Here is a 16,369-nt window from a genome sequence, read left to right as displayed (position 1 = left end):
AATAGTAAGAATGAAAATGTTTACTGCTAAGTTGCCTGCCAAATCACCTTTTTAAGCAGGAATTGCAGGCTCCTATGACAACAGGGAAGATCATCCAGATACAAGTTTTACATGAATTTCAAGTAAGCTGTTGAAGCCTCCCCTCACACAGACCTCTATACAGATAATGAAGAGAACAAGGCAAGCACTATATGACAGCCTCTATAAGTCTAAGTCAGTGGTGTGTCTCTGTCTGTAGAGCTTCTAGAACAGAGCTTCTAAGACTAACTTAGCTAAAATCTGTAGAATCCAACAGAAAATTACTCTGGGTTATAATTCCTTCTGGCTGAAGGAAGCTTTCCTGAACATCCCTACTCCAAGGCAGTTCAAATCAGAGACCAGTCTCTCTTACAAGTCACTCATCTCAGTTAAACTCTAAAGACAGATCCAAGACCTGGAAAGCTGAAAGTGTGGCCTGGGAAGCTGCTGCCAATGTGAGTGTTTGAGCAGACTGGCACCATCTGTGCATTAGGCACACAGACCTCACACTGAGAAAGGGATGAAATGTGCTCCTACAGAACCTCAGCTAGGCTGTTCACTAAGGAGAGCTAATTATTATAAAACAGCATTCAAAAGACAAAATAAATAAAAATCTTCTAACAATTGCTGGTGGACTCATTTTGTGAATGGAACTCATCACCACATATCATATACCCATACCTAGCTGGCTCTCTTTTTATTTTGTAGGAAGAAACAGTATTTTTATCTCTAGGAATTCCATTTAAAGGCCAAGTCAGCCTATATGGGTTCACTCTACAGCTCCTAGAACTGTAATAACAGCATGCCTTATGAACATCATGCATGGGTTGTTTTTGCAGCGAGGTATCAAAAAGGAAACAGATTCAGAGAGTAGAGTTCCTTGGAACTGCCTCGCTATCTGCTGCTTCGTTAGTTATCTGTTGCCTTAAAAGGTTATACTGCACAAGATGGCATTTTTTGCTATAACAGTCATAGTGAAGCTCCAGTGTGTTTGTCACATCAAAGCTCTTTCCAGAGACCCACATTTTTTTAATGCAGTGTTTCTGTAAAAGAGGATCCTCTTCAATCAGTTTGGAACAGACAAGTTCATGAATTGCTATAAGGCATATTTTCTACTCCAAGGTCTTCCTTTCTGGGTACTGCAGGGTTCCCTTCCTTCTGTCTCTCCTGTCCCTAGAGGTATTTTAGGAGCTGGAAACCAGAAGCATACTTGTTGTAGTTTATTAGATTAAACGAGCTGTCAATTAGCTTAGCCATGAGTCTTTGCTGTGAACGGTCTATGTAAAAATGGAAGTTGTGCATACTTCCATCAAAATGGAACCATGTAATTAATAAATTCTGTAGTTCAGTAGGCTCTTCACCCCTTTTTTTCCTGTGTGTTGAGGTATCTGGTTTTAGACCAGAATGTGACTTTGAACTTTGTATATATTTTTGTCTTTTCAAAGAAAAAATGCCTACTGAGAAATGCAGCTAGTGAGCTCAGCCTCCATATTTATTTTGCTACATGTCTTTTAAAATTCTATTAAGCTGGTCTCTATTCCTTCTTATTTTTATTTCTAACAGTCTATTTGCTCTATAGTAACTACATATCATTCACGCCAGAGCAGCTTCATAATGCCTGACTGCACAGAGAGTTCACGGGTAAGACAAAGTTACATGAGCCTTCTTAAGTAGAAATGACAATTACGTGACTATTTGTTGTTGCTGCTTTTGTTCTTTTGTAGGTTTTTTTAGACATAATACTTATAACACTAAAAAGAATATACTATGTTGTGCTGAGGGACAGTTAAAGAAGCACACTGGACAAGATTTTCCTGTGTATCCTGTATTCCTGCTTTCAAGTCTCAAGTTGTACATACAACATCTCCTCATAAACACTCCCTTTGCGGAGGTGAAAAAAATCCTTAGGAAGGACTAAACAGTACCTTCATCAGCTGGGCAACTACAGCAGCAATAAGGTTAAGATACAGCCTCTGCTTTTTGTGTAAAAATCTGTTTGGTTGTTTTTTTTTAATACTTTTTACCTGCTTGACTTGTAAATTAAATGTTGTTAGTCATGATTCTTAGCAAATGTAAATTAGTGTAATCCACTGCAGTCAGTGGAGCTCTTCCAGTTTTCAACCAGCTGATTATTTTGGCATCTTGAATCCTGACTTCCTGCCTTGTTGAAGCAATTTTTGCATTACTGTAATGGGGATATTACATCGGTATTACATCCAAGTTGGAGTTCTCCCAGATCTCACCTAAACTCCTAGTAATGACCAAAAAAGCAAGACTTAAATGTGTGCTTTAAAACTATTTTTGGAAGACTATTTTGAGACCATTCCCAGAGAGTATCACAGAACCACCAGAGAATGTGCTGACTTGGAAGAGACTCACAAGGATCATCAAGCCCAATTCCTGGACCTGTGCAGGGCACCACAATCCCACCACATTTCCTTTGGGCATCACAATGAACAGCTCTCGCCTGCCTCTCCATCTCCTTGTTTCTTCTACTCCAGTTATACCACTTTGCCTGGTTAAGGCCATGGATAAGCACAGCCTCAATGTAAAACTCCTAATTTTATTTTGGTTTGGGGTTTTTTTACCTCTCTTTTGCAATTTTTCTTACCACAAGCATTATATTGTTGTCATCATTGCTAACAAGAGAAAAGGTATAGGAAATGTGCATCAGCATAAACATATTCATATTTTCAGAGGCGGAATCACTAACGAACTAATAGACTTCCAAATATTTTGTCTTTTTAAACACTACATGGAATATTCATTAATATATTCTTGTGTATCCTCGCTATACAGATATTTTCAAAAGTTGTGATTGATGAGAGTTACAATGGTTTACAATGGCTATATTATATATGCAAAAGCAAGAGAAAGAGTGGTTAGTTACTAGGACAAGATTGTGATTCCAAATCACTGTAACAAAATTGTCAATTAACTAAGAAAAGTGAATCTTCTTTTGGCGAGATTCCTCTCCTTAAATATGATTCCGTGCAATTCATTACATGTTGAATTCAAACACCTTAAACACAAAAAATGTTTTTCCTGGTTATCAATGTCCACACTGCAGAATAAATTAGCCTTTTACCAAGGTACTGATCTCAACAGGACAGCTATCCACCTAAACACATACCTCACTTGACTTTAATGGTCATCTATATTTTAATTTTTTTATTCCTTTTTAAGTACATATTACACTCTAAGTTTTACATTCTCCAGGTCAAAAGCTCTCCCAGTCTAAAATCAAAATAATTGAGAATTAAGGCAGTGCTCCTATCCCTCTCCCTCATGGTCAGAAAAAAATGTTTTATAGTTCTCCAGAAGAGACCACTGTGTAGTGTAATTCCCTGGAGCACAAAGACCCCCAGATATCCAAGGCACACCCAAGCACAAACAGCACTGGTGAACCCTGAGATACCTTCAGCAAGTTATGGGAGCACCGTAAACTTGCAGCACACAGCATCTAATTGCAAAAGCCCTGGTTTATGAAGAAGTAATACATTCTAGGTGAGAACGTACTAATTGTGTTATGTTAAGAGCTATCTTGGTCACTTTAGAGATCTTCATAGAAGACACAATTACACAAAGCAGACACAGATTGTAACTTCAGCTGAATCAGTGGGAATTCTTCCCCTGAGTCCAGGGAAAGGTTGACCAGGCTGTGAAATGGTTATATTCTGCTACGTGTTCTTGCTAAAAGCTTTAACCTCACACTTGGCCAAATGAAAATTAATTTTCCCTAGAACAAGGGAAGACATTTCTCCTACCAATCTGACTATTACAGCTTTTGACAGAAAGTCATGTTTACTATTTTATAATAGGAGCAATCTGCTCCTTCTTTTGTATTAATCATTCTGCTTTTAGAGAGACAAGGGGAAGAAAACCCAAACAAATTATTTCTTTTTTGAAGTTTACATGAAGACTACAGGTTTGGTCCAAAACATTCTGGAGCTGGAATAATAAATAAATCAGAAAAAAAAGCTGAAAATGCAATCTGACTGTAAGCATTTTTAAAGCCTGAGCAACTGTAGGCAAGTTCTGTGAATAAAAGTGACAAGCATGCAGTCATGCTATTTTTCATGTCTTTTAGTCTCCATTTTTCCAAAACTGTGATTCATTTCAGAAGAGATCTGACTAAATGTTAATAGGCAGTAAGCAGGAAAAAAAAAAGTATGTTATTCAGAAATGGGAAAGTGACAATAGCCTGTAAACAAGAAGAGAGTGGGAGACTGCATGGTTTACACCTTGCCGGGCTTTGTGTTTTCCCTTGCAGCCAAGAGAGCTAATTAAAACCTTATGTCTACAGAAAGACATCGTGCAACTTCGGTCAAACAAATGGCTTTGATATACTAGGATATTTTACATGGAAACATCCCCTTTTCATACTCCTAATCCTAGGATTACAAGCACATATCGACCATCTTGTGGATACTCTGAGATAACATTATTTGCTTGAAGTCTATCATAAATTCTGGCTTTTCAAAAAAAACTTACCTACAGTATTCACACACTCATGTTTTTGTTTTTATCCACATGAATGTCACTGTGGCAAAGCTGGTAGCACTACAGATTATCAGGTTTACCCAGCAGTTTTCATTATAAGACTGTTTAAGCAGCTTGTAAAATTGCCAAATATTAACTACATAAACTATTATTTTCCTCAGGGAAAAAAAGAATGACAACATCAATCTCTTGGCTTTTTATTATCTATTTTACTATGTGGTCCTTGCATGGGAAGGCATAGCAAAATTGTTGAGACATTAACTCTTTGTTTTGTTCAAGTTAGAAATCCTCTGCAACTCATTTTCCTATTGCCTATTATAGATTAAAACCTCAACACTTTATTTAGAGATATATTCTAGTCTTTAGGGTTAAAAAAAATTTAGCCTGAAAAGGACCTGCCGATCACTGAAGAGATTTTATCAGCTAAATTTCTGAGAACACGGGTATATTCCAACCCAGAGACCATCACTCCTAGGGAATTTCCTACCTTCTCTGCATTTAAAGATCAGACTTGCTGTGGTCTCCCAGGTCTACACAGTGGGAGAAGAAGGAGATGAAAACTGAATGAAGAAGAAAGGGCAAGAGATTGAGATATGGAAACAGAGATAACAGACAGGAAAATGGAAATAAAAGAATAAGGAGAGAAGAGACTGGAATGGAAGGAGAAATAGAAAAATCATACAGAAGAAAACTACAGGTCTGGGACTGAGAGTTAGTGATGGAGAGAAATAAGACAGGGGAAGAGAAATTCCTGTGGAAGAGAAAGGAATATTGTGACAGGCTGGCCACACACACCTGGACAGGATGTTTTGGAAATGCTAAGAAAAACAAAAGAGTTCAAAGACAGGTGCTGATCTGGACAAATCTGAGGAGAGAGATCCTAAAATAGAAACAAGAAACTAGTGTAAAATAGAAAGGCAGACTGGCCAAGCAGCAAAGGAAGGAACTGAGGCAGAAACATAAGTTGAGAAGAAATGAAAGATAGCCAAGCAACACAGCAGGAAAGGAACAGAAAGTTGAATGGTGAATCAGTGGTAAGGAATGGTAGGGAAAAAGAGACACAGCAAGGGCAGAATTGATCAGATCACACCTAAATTAGATAAGCAGAAAGGACTCGTAGCAGAAACTCCCCACTAGAACCTGGAGACTGATGATTTGCAAGTCTTGTTGTTCTCTGTCAGGAGACACATGTGAAATCCACCTACAAAAACTCCAATCAGTGTTCCATGCTTCCAAACCTTACATTTCCTCAGGAAGCTCAAGTGCTAGACATTTCTGTGTTGGAAACCCATGCTTGTACAAATCTGATTATTTGTGTTAGGATCTCAAGATTTTGTTTTCAGTTTGTTTAGGGCTTTCAAAGATTAAAATGTGCATCTAAAGCATCTGCCTTAAATTGTGTTGCAATATGAAGCAGTCAAATATTAGGAAAGGCCAGAACTAAAATAAACTCTGCAATCCTCATTTATGTTCATCATGTACATGCAGTGACACAGTCCTTCCTTTTATAGGACAGTGATGATCTCATCTGAGCTAATCTTCTAAACTCCTCTTATAGTCAGTAAAGACAAAATGTCCTTCTGGGACAGGATACACACAAGACGTGAACGTCTGGGCAAAGGGTCATTAAGGTCAAAGGAATACATTAATGCACAATGCTAAATCTGAGAATTTCACACATGATTTTTTCTTTGTCTCTCTTAATGGCTTCGAAACTTCTTCTGTGCATTTCACAGATCATTTGGGGAGATTATGATTTCTGGAAACCAAATCTCAAGGTTTCACATTCAGCTCCCCAGCACCTTTTGTTGGCTAACAATAACTTAGTTTCCTGATGTAGCAGCAAAATTTCCCTCACATCAACTCAGACATCCATCAGTTCACAGAAAGAGCCACAGCACTTGTGCGGGGATAGGGAGAGGGAACTGTATGATCATATGGATGTATACTGGATTGTGATGTATACACACAAAATTGTACAGGCAGTGTAATCCTGATATTTTCTAAATTGTGCCTTCATTTTTCTGCAATGTCAGATGTGTTGTCACCATCTATAAATAGAACAATAACACAAAAATAATCTCGATGAAAGACCTGTAAATTCTTCTCTAAAAAAAACTTTATGTTAAATTTTAACAGCTGAATAAAAGTAGTTTTCATTCTCATCTATATTTCTGCTAACCAAAAGCCGCCTCATTTCAGGAAATATGTATCAGAAAGATAGGTTCCCTTGTTAATAAAGAGCAGAATTCTCCACCACTGTGAATGGTTGCTTCCTGGAGACCATATTTGAAAAACATAGAACATAAAAGTGCTTGCTTCAGGTGGAAGTGTTGCAACAATGGTAAGCCATATGTCTGATACTGCAAAGCTGATTAAATATTATCAATGAGGAAATGCTGCAACACTGAGAGTGAATTGATGGATATCTGTTATTCATTTCCCTCTCAGTAAGCACTGCAGAGTTTAATTCCCAAAAATCATTTTCGTATGTTGGGATGAAATGATTGTAAAGCCTAAAAGATGCAAGCCCTTCACTTCACTTTCTAGTTACAGCAGTCTAGGACACATCTTACTTGAGCAAGCCAGTCCACTCCACTTGCAGTTCGTGCGAGCGTCACGAGATCTTCTTGCATCTTATCCACCCATGCTTTTATCCTGCAGAAAACAAAAAAGAAAACAGAGCCATCCAATCAGATCACTGACAAGTGGAAATGGCATACAAGCATATAGCACAGAAAACGGAAAAATAAAAGAGATAAAATTGAATATAAAACATACAAGACTTGTCTTTGAGGTTTTTCTTCAATAGATCCTCTACCCAGCCTTGTTGACCTGAATCTGTTCATAAAGTTGTCTGTGGTGGCCACCAAGCCATGCCCGCTGTAGACCCAAGAGTAACATCATGTCTATGTAGCCAAGCTGCAGCAAAGATCCCCACAACAGAGATGGTACACTACCAGCCGAGACAACATGCCTGCCCTGCAGCTCACTCCCAGAAATGCCTCTCCCAAGCACCCCAAGGTCCTTCTCCCAACAGATAGTAAAGGCAGAGAAAAACACCAGCTGGAAGCAGGTTTAAAAACCACACTAAATGTTCTGGTCTTTAACCTCCCTTCAAGGAAGCAACAGCAGAACAGGCAGCAGTGGCCAGGAGCTGTTTTGAAAAGAGATGTTTGCTCCTGGCTGCTGTCACCAGGGAACAACTGATTTGCTGCTTTTCCTGCTCTGCTCCCTGTGCCCAGTAAACCTGACTCTCTGGAAAAGCATGGATCCAACACAGTTTCTGTGCCATGTCGCATTCTGCAGCAGGAAAGGAGCCATGGTCAAAGTTCATCCCAGTAAGGTCCATGCTACAAGAAGCTTGTGTTCTTTGCCTAGCCAGAAAGTTTCATCTCCAACTTATCTCTCACATTATCCCTGCCATTATGCCAGCTTTCTGCTCTGAAACTTGGAACAAATAAACATATTTATCCTAGCCCTTTCCCAGCCTTAATCTGATACCCAAGGGATAACTGCTAAGATTAATTCATTAATAAAGACAGGAAAAAGGGAGATTCCATTTTTGCTTTGGAAAATTTGGAAGACTAGGAAAGAAGATGGAAGACTGATTTTACTCTTTCTTTGCATGGCCATTAATAAAGAAATTTTCTGTTAATCCACAGCCAATATCTCCAAAGAACACCCTCTTCTATTATGGAGTTACAAGTTGACTATTTTTATTAAAGGACCCTTCCTCATGCTTCCTTCACACATGAAAATCACATTTCCATTGACTACAGCAATTGATTCCATTTTTGGTGTAGTGCTCCCAAATCTTCCCTTCTACAGTTTGCTTTCTAAAAACTGAGATAAAACAAATTAATTTCCTGGTTCAAGTCTCCACAAAGCCCTGTATTATATAAACATTTAGTTCTGTGTAGAAATCAGTTTGTTCAAAACCATGGTGCATTATAATTACCATGGATTTAGGACCATCATTTGTATCTGTACAAAGAATATTGACTCATAAGCACAAGTACGAGCACAAACAAGAAAATGCCATCATTTTACATTTTTGAACAGCTTCTGGTTTTCTGTGTGAAAGAATGAGGCATATGAAAGGTGAAAAAGTGAAACCCATTACCCAGAAGTGTTTTCAAAAGCATAAAATAAATAATTGAACACCCTGAGTTTTTTTATGTTCCATTTCAGTTATAAAAATTGTGGGTGTTATTTCTAAAAGGAATTGATAGAAAAAATCAAGGAGGATTGATTTTTAAATTTACTTTTTCCATTTCCTACTGCTTTATATTTTTACTGGATATATTCCTCTCTGTTCTTAAAGAAAACTGGAATGGTGAAAACATATATTAGTTAACTAGTCAGTTAGTTAGCTGGTTAGTTACTTAAATTTGAAATTTTGGAAGAAGTTGCACTTAAAACCAATAATTACTTATTAATACTATTACTTGTAAATGAAATATGAATAATTTATTCTCTTTAACTTGAAAAAATATTGATTTTTCAATAAATACTTCTTATATATTGTCGAGAACTCCTGCCTCCACACAATTAGCCCACAACATGCCTTCTGGAGTTAGCCACCATGACTAGTTTTTGTTTTAGTTTGGGTTTGATTTTGTTTTGTTTTAAGTTGTGTTTGAGCAAGGCTTCTGCTTCAGTCAGTGGGAAAAGGCATGTCCAGGGCTGACCCACTCTCTCCTCAGCCAGGTGAGCTGAACCTATCTTCTACATATCTTCTAGTGGAGCTCTGGACAACTTTGATTCCTAGTCCAAGTTCTCCAGCTTTATTTTTAGTCAGGTAGGGGTATAGAGTATCAGTTTCTAAACTGGAATAGGAGGAAGTCCACCTTCTTCCAAACTTAATGACAATTTCCTTCCCTAGCTGTAACTATAATGTAAATAATAAAGCTTCTTCCAATGTACTCACTATATATTTACCTTAAAAGATTATATTCTTGCATACTGGTGTTAGCCATTGAGACCTTTTGTAGTGAAAACTGTCCTTTTTTTTGCTTTCCTATACACCAGGGTGCAACATCATCACAAAATTATGCAATCATAGAATAGTTTGGGTTGGAAGGGACCTTTAAAGGTCATCCAGTCCAATCCCCCCTGCAATGAGCAAGGATATCTTCAACCAGCTCAAGTTGCTCAGATGGTAAAAAGAAATAACATCAGAAGTGTTGTGCTAGATTACTATCAAAAGTAGAAACGATAAAATGATGTTCTATGACTTTGAGGAAGTTCAGTGTAATTCCTCTTGCCTTCCCACAAGAATTTGAATATGATTAGTATTATTCATAAAATCTAATGACAGCATTTCTGCATCTCAGTTTCCTACCTTCCCACCAGACAAAAGTGTACATTTGAGACATTTCATACTCCTCATAGGCTTTTTTTTTCAGAAATGGACATGCATTCTATAACTTTTATATACTCTATGCAATTAAGAAATTGCATAGAGTATATAAAATAAAACTTTTTTTTTTTTTTTCCCCAGTTAAGGACTCACATTATCTCACTGTGTTTTGGGGTTTTTTTAAGTGTGTCTTTAAAAAAAAAAAAAAATAATGGCCTGTAGGCACTGAAATGCTTGTCTGGTGCTCCTTTTAACTGAAGCCTGCAGTGCAATATCTGTCTGACAGCTGCTCATGGTCAGAGTTTATTTAACAATTGGAAAGCTGTCACAGCAAATGGCAACTCCCATGACTTAAAGAAGCAGAAGTCATTTTTTTTTCTGCAAAGGACACCAACAGAAAGCTACAAAAGACTGGTTTGTTCTTATCGTTATTAGTTAGACACAAACATTGCAATGGATGTTCTACTGAAAGGTGATTATGTTCTGCAGGACAAATGATTTTAACCCCCTTTTCTCACACACAGGTTGTTCCTGTATGAAGCAGTGATGAGACAAAAGGAGTGTGCACATGCCTTCCCACAGCAACTTCCAAGTGATCTGAATGATGGAGGGAGCTGTCTGATTAAAGACAGACAGACACAGGTCATTTATGGGGGATTAGAAGGTACAACCCTGCTCCTGTCACCTGGGCTGTGATCAGATTGATGAAGAAATAGCCCAAACACTACAGAACCATCCATCCACATTATGTTATCAGCCAACCTAGGAAAACAGTTATTTCGACAGCACAGGAAGATTTCTTTTCTTCTTTTTCTTATATTTTTTCTCATTTTTTTAAAGCAGGACAATTATATTTCCTAAAGTCAGACGATTTTCACAGGTACACCCCTAGCCACACTACGAGCAGAACTAAATACAGCAGGTGCTAGACTAAGAAATCTTTCTTTTAATTTCATTAAAACCCATTTTAATGTTAAACCTGTACTTGCAGAACAGAGCACTGCTAAATTACAGAGGTAAAAGAAACCAAGACACCTCGATGCAGAATATCCTGGCTATAACCATTTTTCCCCTGACGAAACTGATGCAGTTCTGCTGACTTTAAGGAAAGTAGATTCATGTAATGATATACCATATCTTTGTAGACCACTCACACTAATTTAAGGTCCATTAGCTGACTTCTGCTTGGATAACGTCTTATAATCTGAAGAGGAAAGGATAAAGCTGAACTCTGACAATTGAAGTCACTTGGTACATTGGAGATCCACATCCAGTTCTCTACAGTTAAGATTACATTCAGCTCAAGTTTATCGTTCTTGCATACAAAAATAGCAACAATAGAAGTAATGAAAGATGTCAGTAGTGAGAGGAAGAAGTGTTTTAAAAATAGGTCAATATTTCTCTGATTATCAAGCAGGAAAAAGACCAAAACACCCTGCTCCTATTTAAATTGAAAAGTGGTGTTTAGGAAATTAAGATAAATGAGATGGTTTTGGAAACTGAGAGAGTAAACCTTGCTATATTTTTTCAGGCTAACCCCACTTTATTTTTTTGCTCAGAAAAAACCTTCACTTTCAGGTTTAGATGTTTTTTAGAAGATTTGCTGTTAGTGAAGGAAGGGGGAAAGGCTACAAAATTATCATAGCAGCAGAATTCACAACCATTCTTTGTCACTCTTAGGCAACACCAAGGGGCAAATAGAAATTCTTATAGTAATTATAGAAGGCATGTGAATGGAAGTTACAATAAAATTATTAACCTTTTACACAGAAATTACCCATGTTGCTGCATTTACACTTCTCACTGCACAACTAGTGATTTTAAATACCACTATATTTTTTTCATGACCTATAAGCTGACAGTACTCATCTCAGGTATAGGGACAGATGGATAGATTTATAGACAACTAGGCTTTTGAAGGAGAAATAAAGGCAGATTTTGTGAAATACTGAAGAAAATTTAATAATGCCCCGAAAATTTCACTGATTCTAAAACATAAAGAAAGGGGCTGGATATGGGGAAACTGATGCAAAGATCACTAAAATCCCATTGTTATCAGATCAAACTCTTAAATGTCTACTGTCTTCATAGCCAGAAAATGAATAAATGATATAATTTATATAATCTAAATTATATAATTTAGATGTGACATAAAAACAAATGAAGGCAAAACAGTCCATCTAACCTTTTGTGAATTTTCCAGATCTTACTATAGTATTTGTAACAGTCCAATTAGATTCCACAGAGGGGATTTAATTTCATAATCTAAAGACAGGCTCAACTCATTCTATGACTTCTATGGTTATGAACACCTCAGGTGATGTACAGTCCTCCAATACTCCTTTTATCTGTTATTTGAAAATTTGCTACTGCACTATGTGAAGGTACTTATAAGTACTATAGATAGTAAATAACAATTTTAAAGGAAAGTAAGGATTCAGAAATTTAAGTGTAAAGGGGTGTGTTCTGTGAGTGTTTGAGAGCCCCTTTTATTCCAGTGCAATAATGATACAGGAATGTATATCAAGTGCTAACTATCTGGTAAAGATATATCACACAACTTTGTATATATGTTTGGAAGAATGTTTGTGTAGTAAAAGCAAAGCAAAGATTAATTCATGACATTTGGCTGCACTGAGTGAGGAAAACAGGGAAACTATGTGATCTCTGTGCATAAAAATGGATGCATGAAATCTTCAGCATCTTATGCTCCCCAGGCAAATATATTTCCTCTGTTGGCAAGAAGAAAAAATAGTACTTTGTTTCTTTGCCCTCTTTGACTGTCTTATCTTCCCAGATGTGACAAGCTGCTGGCCATGTAGTCTGCAAGGACCTTCCAGAGATAAGATAGCCCCAATGGCCAAGGCCAGATGGCCCCTCTTGTTCTTTCCTGTTTTTAAACAGTAAAACCCTTGCTTGGAATTGTTATTTTACATTTCTCAAATGGAAACATTTGGGAAGAAAGACATAATTTCTCTGTCATATCTGTCATTCTGTAGACAGAAAATAAATATCAATGCAGATGGAAAACTTTTCAGGATATACTTGAATCTTAGTAACAGACATCTTAATGTTCAAACTTGGGGGGTTTAAGCTTTCAATTTACATAGTTAGGCCATCCAGTCACAGAAAGTAAAACAATTTTCCATTTCTTCCCCCAAACACTCCTTCTCCATATGAACATAGCTCATCTCCATCATAGTCATCATAGAACAAGCTCTCAGGAGCATTCACAAATGACTGATCTACCAAACGCCCTTTCAAGGACACCCCTCGTATCACAGATAAATTGGGAACAAGGAATCCAGAGATGCAGCCCTGATACAGACAGAAGGAGAAGGAATAGCCCTTTGATTGGGCCAGCAGCTCAGCAGACTTAAGTTCTACCACCTGAGAAAGTCAGTGGCAAGTCAATGGTTCATGGCACATGAAGGGCAGGTCTGTCAGGTACCCTTTTCTCTGTCCTAACACACCATTTGCTTCTCAATACTGAGTCCCAGTGGCAGGTTACAGGATGGAAATGGTCAACTGTGAATGGCACCATGAGCTGCTTAGCCTTTGCCCCAGTGCCCAGAGAAGCAGAAACCTTTCTCCATTCTCACCCAGGACTTCTAAGCCAAACCAACTCCTTCACCCCAACATCTCTTTTGGAGCACAGCTTGAATGGCTGTTTTGCTCTCACCTTCCAACAAAACCTTGCCTAAATACCTCCATCAGAAGGCTTCACAGATGGATCTGGGAACAGACCCAGAGAGTGGACCCACTGACTTTTGCTCACTCCCACTGAAATAACTTGTCCTCATATTTCATCTCTTCACCTGTAATTTCATTTTACATTTTAACAACTGTGTACCAGATTCTTCAAAACTTCCAGATGTTAAGCAGAAGTGATCAAGTAATTCCTTAAATATGATGTCCTCTTTCAAGAGCTAGGATCAGAGCATGGTCCTATTATTTTATAACCTTGTTCAATATGAGCCAAGTGCCTAAGAGGTGCTTAACTACACATGTTCATAATTATAGCTTCTGCTTCACAAATATTTCTCTTTACGTTGCCAAAATTGTTCTTTTGCAGTCTAAAGCTTCCTAGCAAATAACATGAAAAATATCCTCTCATGGAAATTACTGTTGCACAAAATATCATTTAATAATTTAAGTTCAATCTTTCATGTAAGCCTGACACAGTCAGCTGCAAAATTGCTATAAGCTGTAAAAGGACTACTTAAAAATGATTATGTTTTAATTATCAAAGATTATACTGCTAAAACAGTTCAACAGAGAAGACATAACAAATTTTTAGCTCCAATGACTGCCAGTAGAGCTCAGATATGTTTCATTAAAGGCTTTTACAATAAGATACACATGTAGTACCATTCATTGCTTAGCACTGGAAAAGCAATCAAACTTTCCAAATCTAGTTACCATTTTTATGACTGAGACATATAAATTCAGAATGAAGAAATCTGTACCACATTACAAGCATTTTGTTTTAAATTTCAATGGGCTAACATATGGCTGAGGATACAGATCTCGTGGAGGAGCAGGCACTGCTGGAGGGACCTGGGTATATTTGCACCCACCAGAGATCCCCTAAAACATCAGGTAATATGCCTCTCATCTTCTCTTTGCTCCACCTCTGATAACCAGTATTTAAAGAGTGTCCAATGTAACTGGATAATCTTTAATTCAACCTGGTCTAAGTTAAATTTCTCCAGTAAAAACACAGATACGCCACTAAAATTTTTCATGCAATGGGATAAGAAGGAGACTGAAAGTGAATCTCACATACATCACTGCAGTTATGCCAGTACTGTAACAATGGAACCTGGATTAGAAGCTGGTCCTTATGCAAATTAAGATGTAAAAGCTGCTATTTTTGATGGCTCTGTATTATACAGCAAATCTGTTAATAGCATAATGCCTTTGGAGAATAGAAAAGAATGTTTTAAAAAATGATTGAAAAATAAATCTCAGTTGTAATGGAATTTTACAAAGTGCTTAACAGCACAGTTTTGCTAAGACATTTCAGGCAAACAATTACTTTATCTGTTATGTTTAACATACCATACTCATACTTTAACCATAATTTACAATGAAAATTACTTCTTCCCCAAACTAATAAACATTATATTTTAGCATAAGAAAAAAATAAAAGGAAATTAAAATATTGGATACCAGTAAAGAAGAGATTAAAGGAAAAAACTGAGATTCCCACAAACCAGGAATATATTCATAATCCTGTATGTACACCGATTCAACTGAGTGCGTATTTCATCCTAATTTATGCCCTAACCACTTAAGAATCTTGTTTTCACACATATATAATGCAGAAGCTGCACATAGGGACTGGACTTGTCTGTTCTCCATATTGAATAAATGGGATGGGCTACAACAATAAGACACGTACATTTATCTCCCTAAAGCATGCAGTTCGTTTGAACAGCTATTTTGGTTTAAGTTATACTTACAAGAATGCCAAATAAGCTTTGAAAGAAATGACCACACGCTCACCTCATTATGTCATCACCTACTGAGGAAGTGAACAGCAAATCTTCCCTTGAGTTTACCAACACATGGATGTTCAATCAGTGTTTCTCACTGACTTTCAGGGAACTGAGGTATAAAGCAGTACCCTTATTAAAATCAAGTTTGTTTGTCTTTTCTAAAATTTCTTGGGTGTTTTAGTGGGAAAAAATAGTATTAAAGTACTTTGCCTCTCATAGAATATATTAGGCAAGTGCAACTAAGGCAATGACAGCATCATCAGGGAGCTGAGTTACTCACTTCTCTATTTTTATCTGATTGTCTGATGTAGGTTTTGGCTGTAGTGACAGAAGTCCAACACCCAGGACTGACACTGGCACCAGCAAACACTGAAGTATCCAGCCTGTGCTTTGCTGCAGCGAGGTTCAAGAGCAGGCGAGTAACTCCCCCTGTGTAAGTCACACTAATCACAGAATGTAGGTACACAGCAGAATTGGGAGCCTGCACTCAGATCATGGACAGCAAGTCTACCTTTTCTGGGTTTGCCACTTGCCTAAGTGTAAAAGTCAAATGCAAAAATTGAGAAATTCTTAAAGACAAGCAGGTGTTTTTGTGCTCTGAAAGATAGGCCTTGATTGGATATGGAGAATCTTCCCTAAAAGTCTGTATGAAATTGTTAAAATTATTAAAAAGATGCATTCTTTATAATGGTTATTTAATATGAAATTCTTATCGAGAATATTCTATGATCATTTAAGCACTGAAAAAAGGAATAAAGATTGATAAACGTGTAGGGGTTTTTTACACAGCTATAAGTTGTTTGCTACCACGCTTCAAATTTTATAACCTCCTTTCAAATGCATTTTTCTGTGGTGTTGATCCCTCTGGTTTAATAATGTCAAGGCTTCATAAATAAAATATTATATCAGATATCAGAATGTCACCTTCTGATAAACCTATGCAGTTTGAGAAAAGAACCCACCTGACTCTTCTTCTAAT

General features: G+C 37.3%; 1 protein-coding gene across 10 annotated transcripts in view; it reads right to left on the bottom strand.

Annotated features, from left to right (window-relative positions):
- Nucleotides 1–16,369, bottom strand: part of CACNA2D1 (calcium voltage-gated channel auxiliary subunit alpha2delta 1) — a 365,488-nt gene that overhangs the window by 309,175 nt on the left and 39,944 nt on the right. For all 10 annotated transcript variants that reach the window (XM_039570182.1, XM_039570172.1, XM_039570173.1 and 7 more), the window contains exon 2: nucleotides 7,098–7,179. In XM_039570182.1, the coding sequence (XP_039426116.1) occupies nucleotides 7,098–7,179 (82 nt within the window). The remainder of the gene's footprint in view (nucleotides 1–7,097; nucleotides 7,180–16,369) is intronic.

This window comes from Corvus cornix, chromosome 1A (genome assembly GCF_000738735.6).
Source record: "Corvus cornix cornix isolate S_Up_H32 chromosome 1A, ASM73873v5, whole genome shotgun sequence".
Lineage (NCBI taxonomy): Eukaryota > Metazoa > Chordata > Aves > Passeriformes > Corvidae > Corvus > Corvus cornix.
This window is presented reverse-complemented; position numbering and strand designations above follow the sequence as displayed.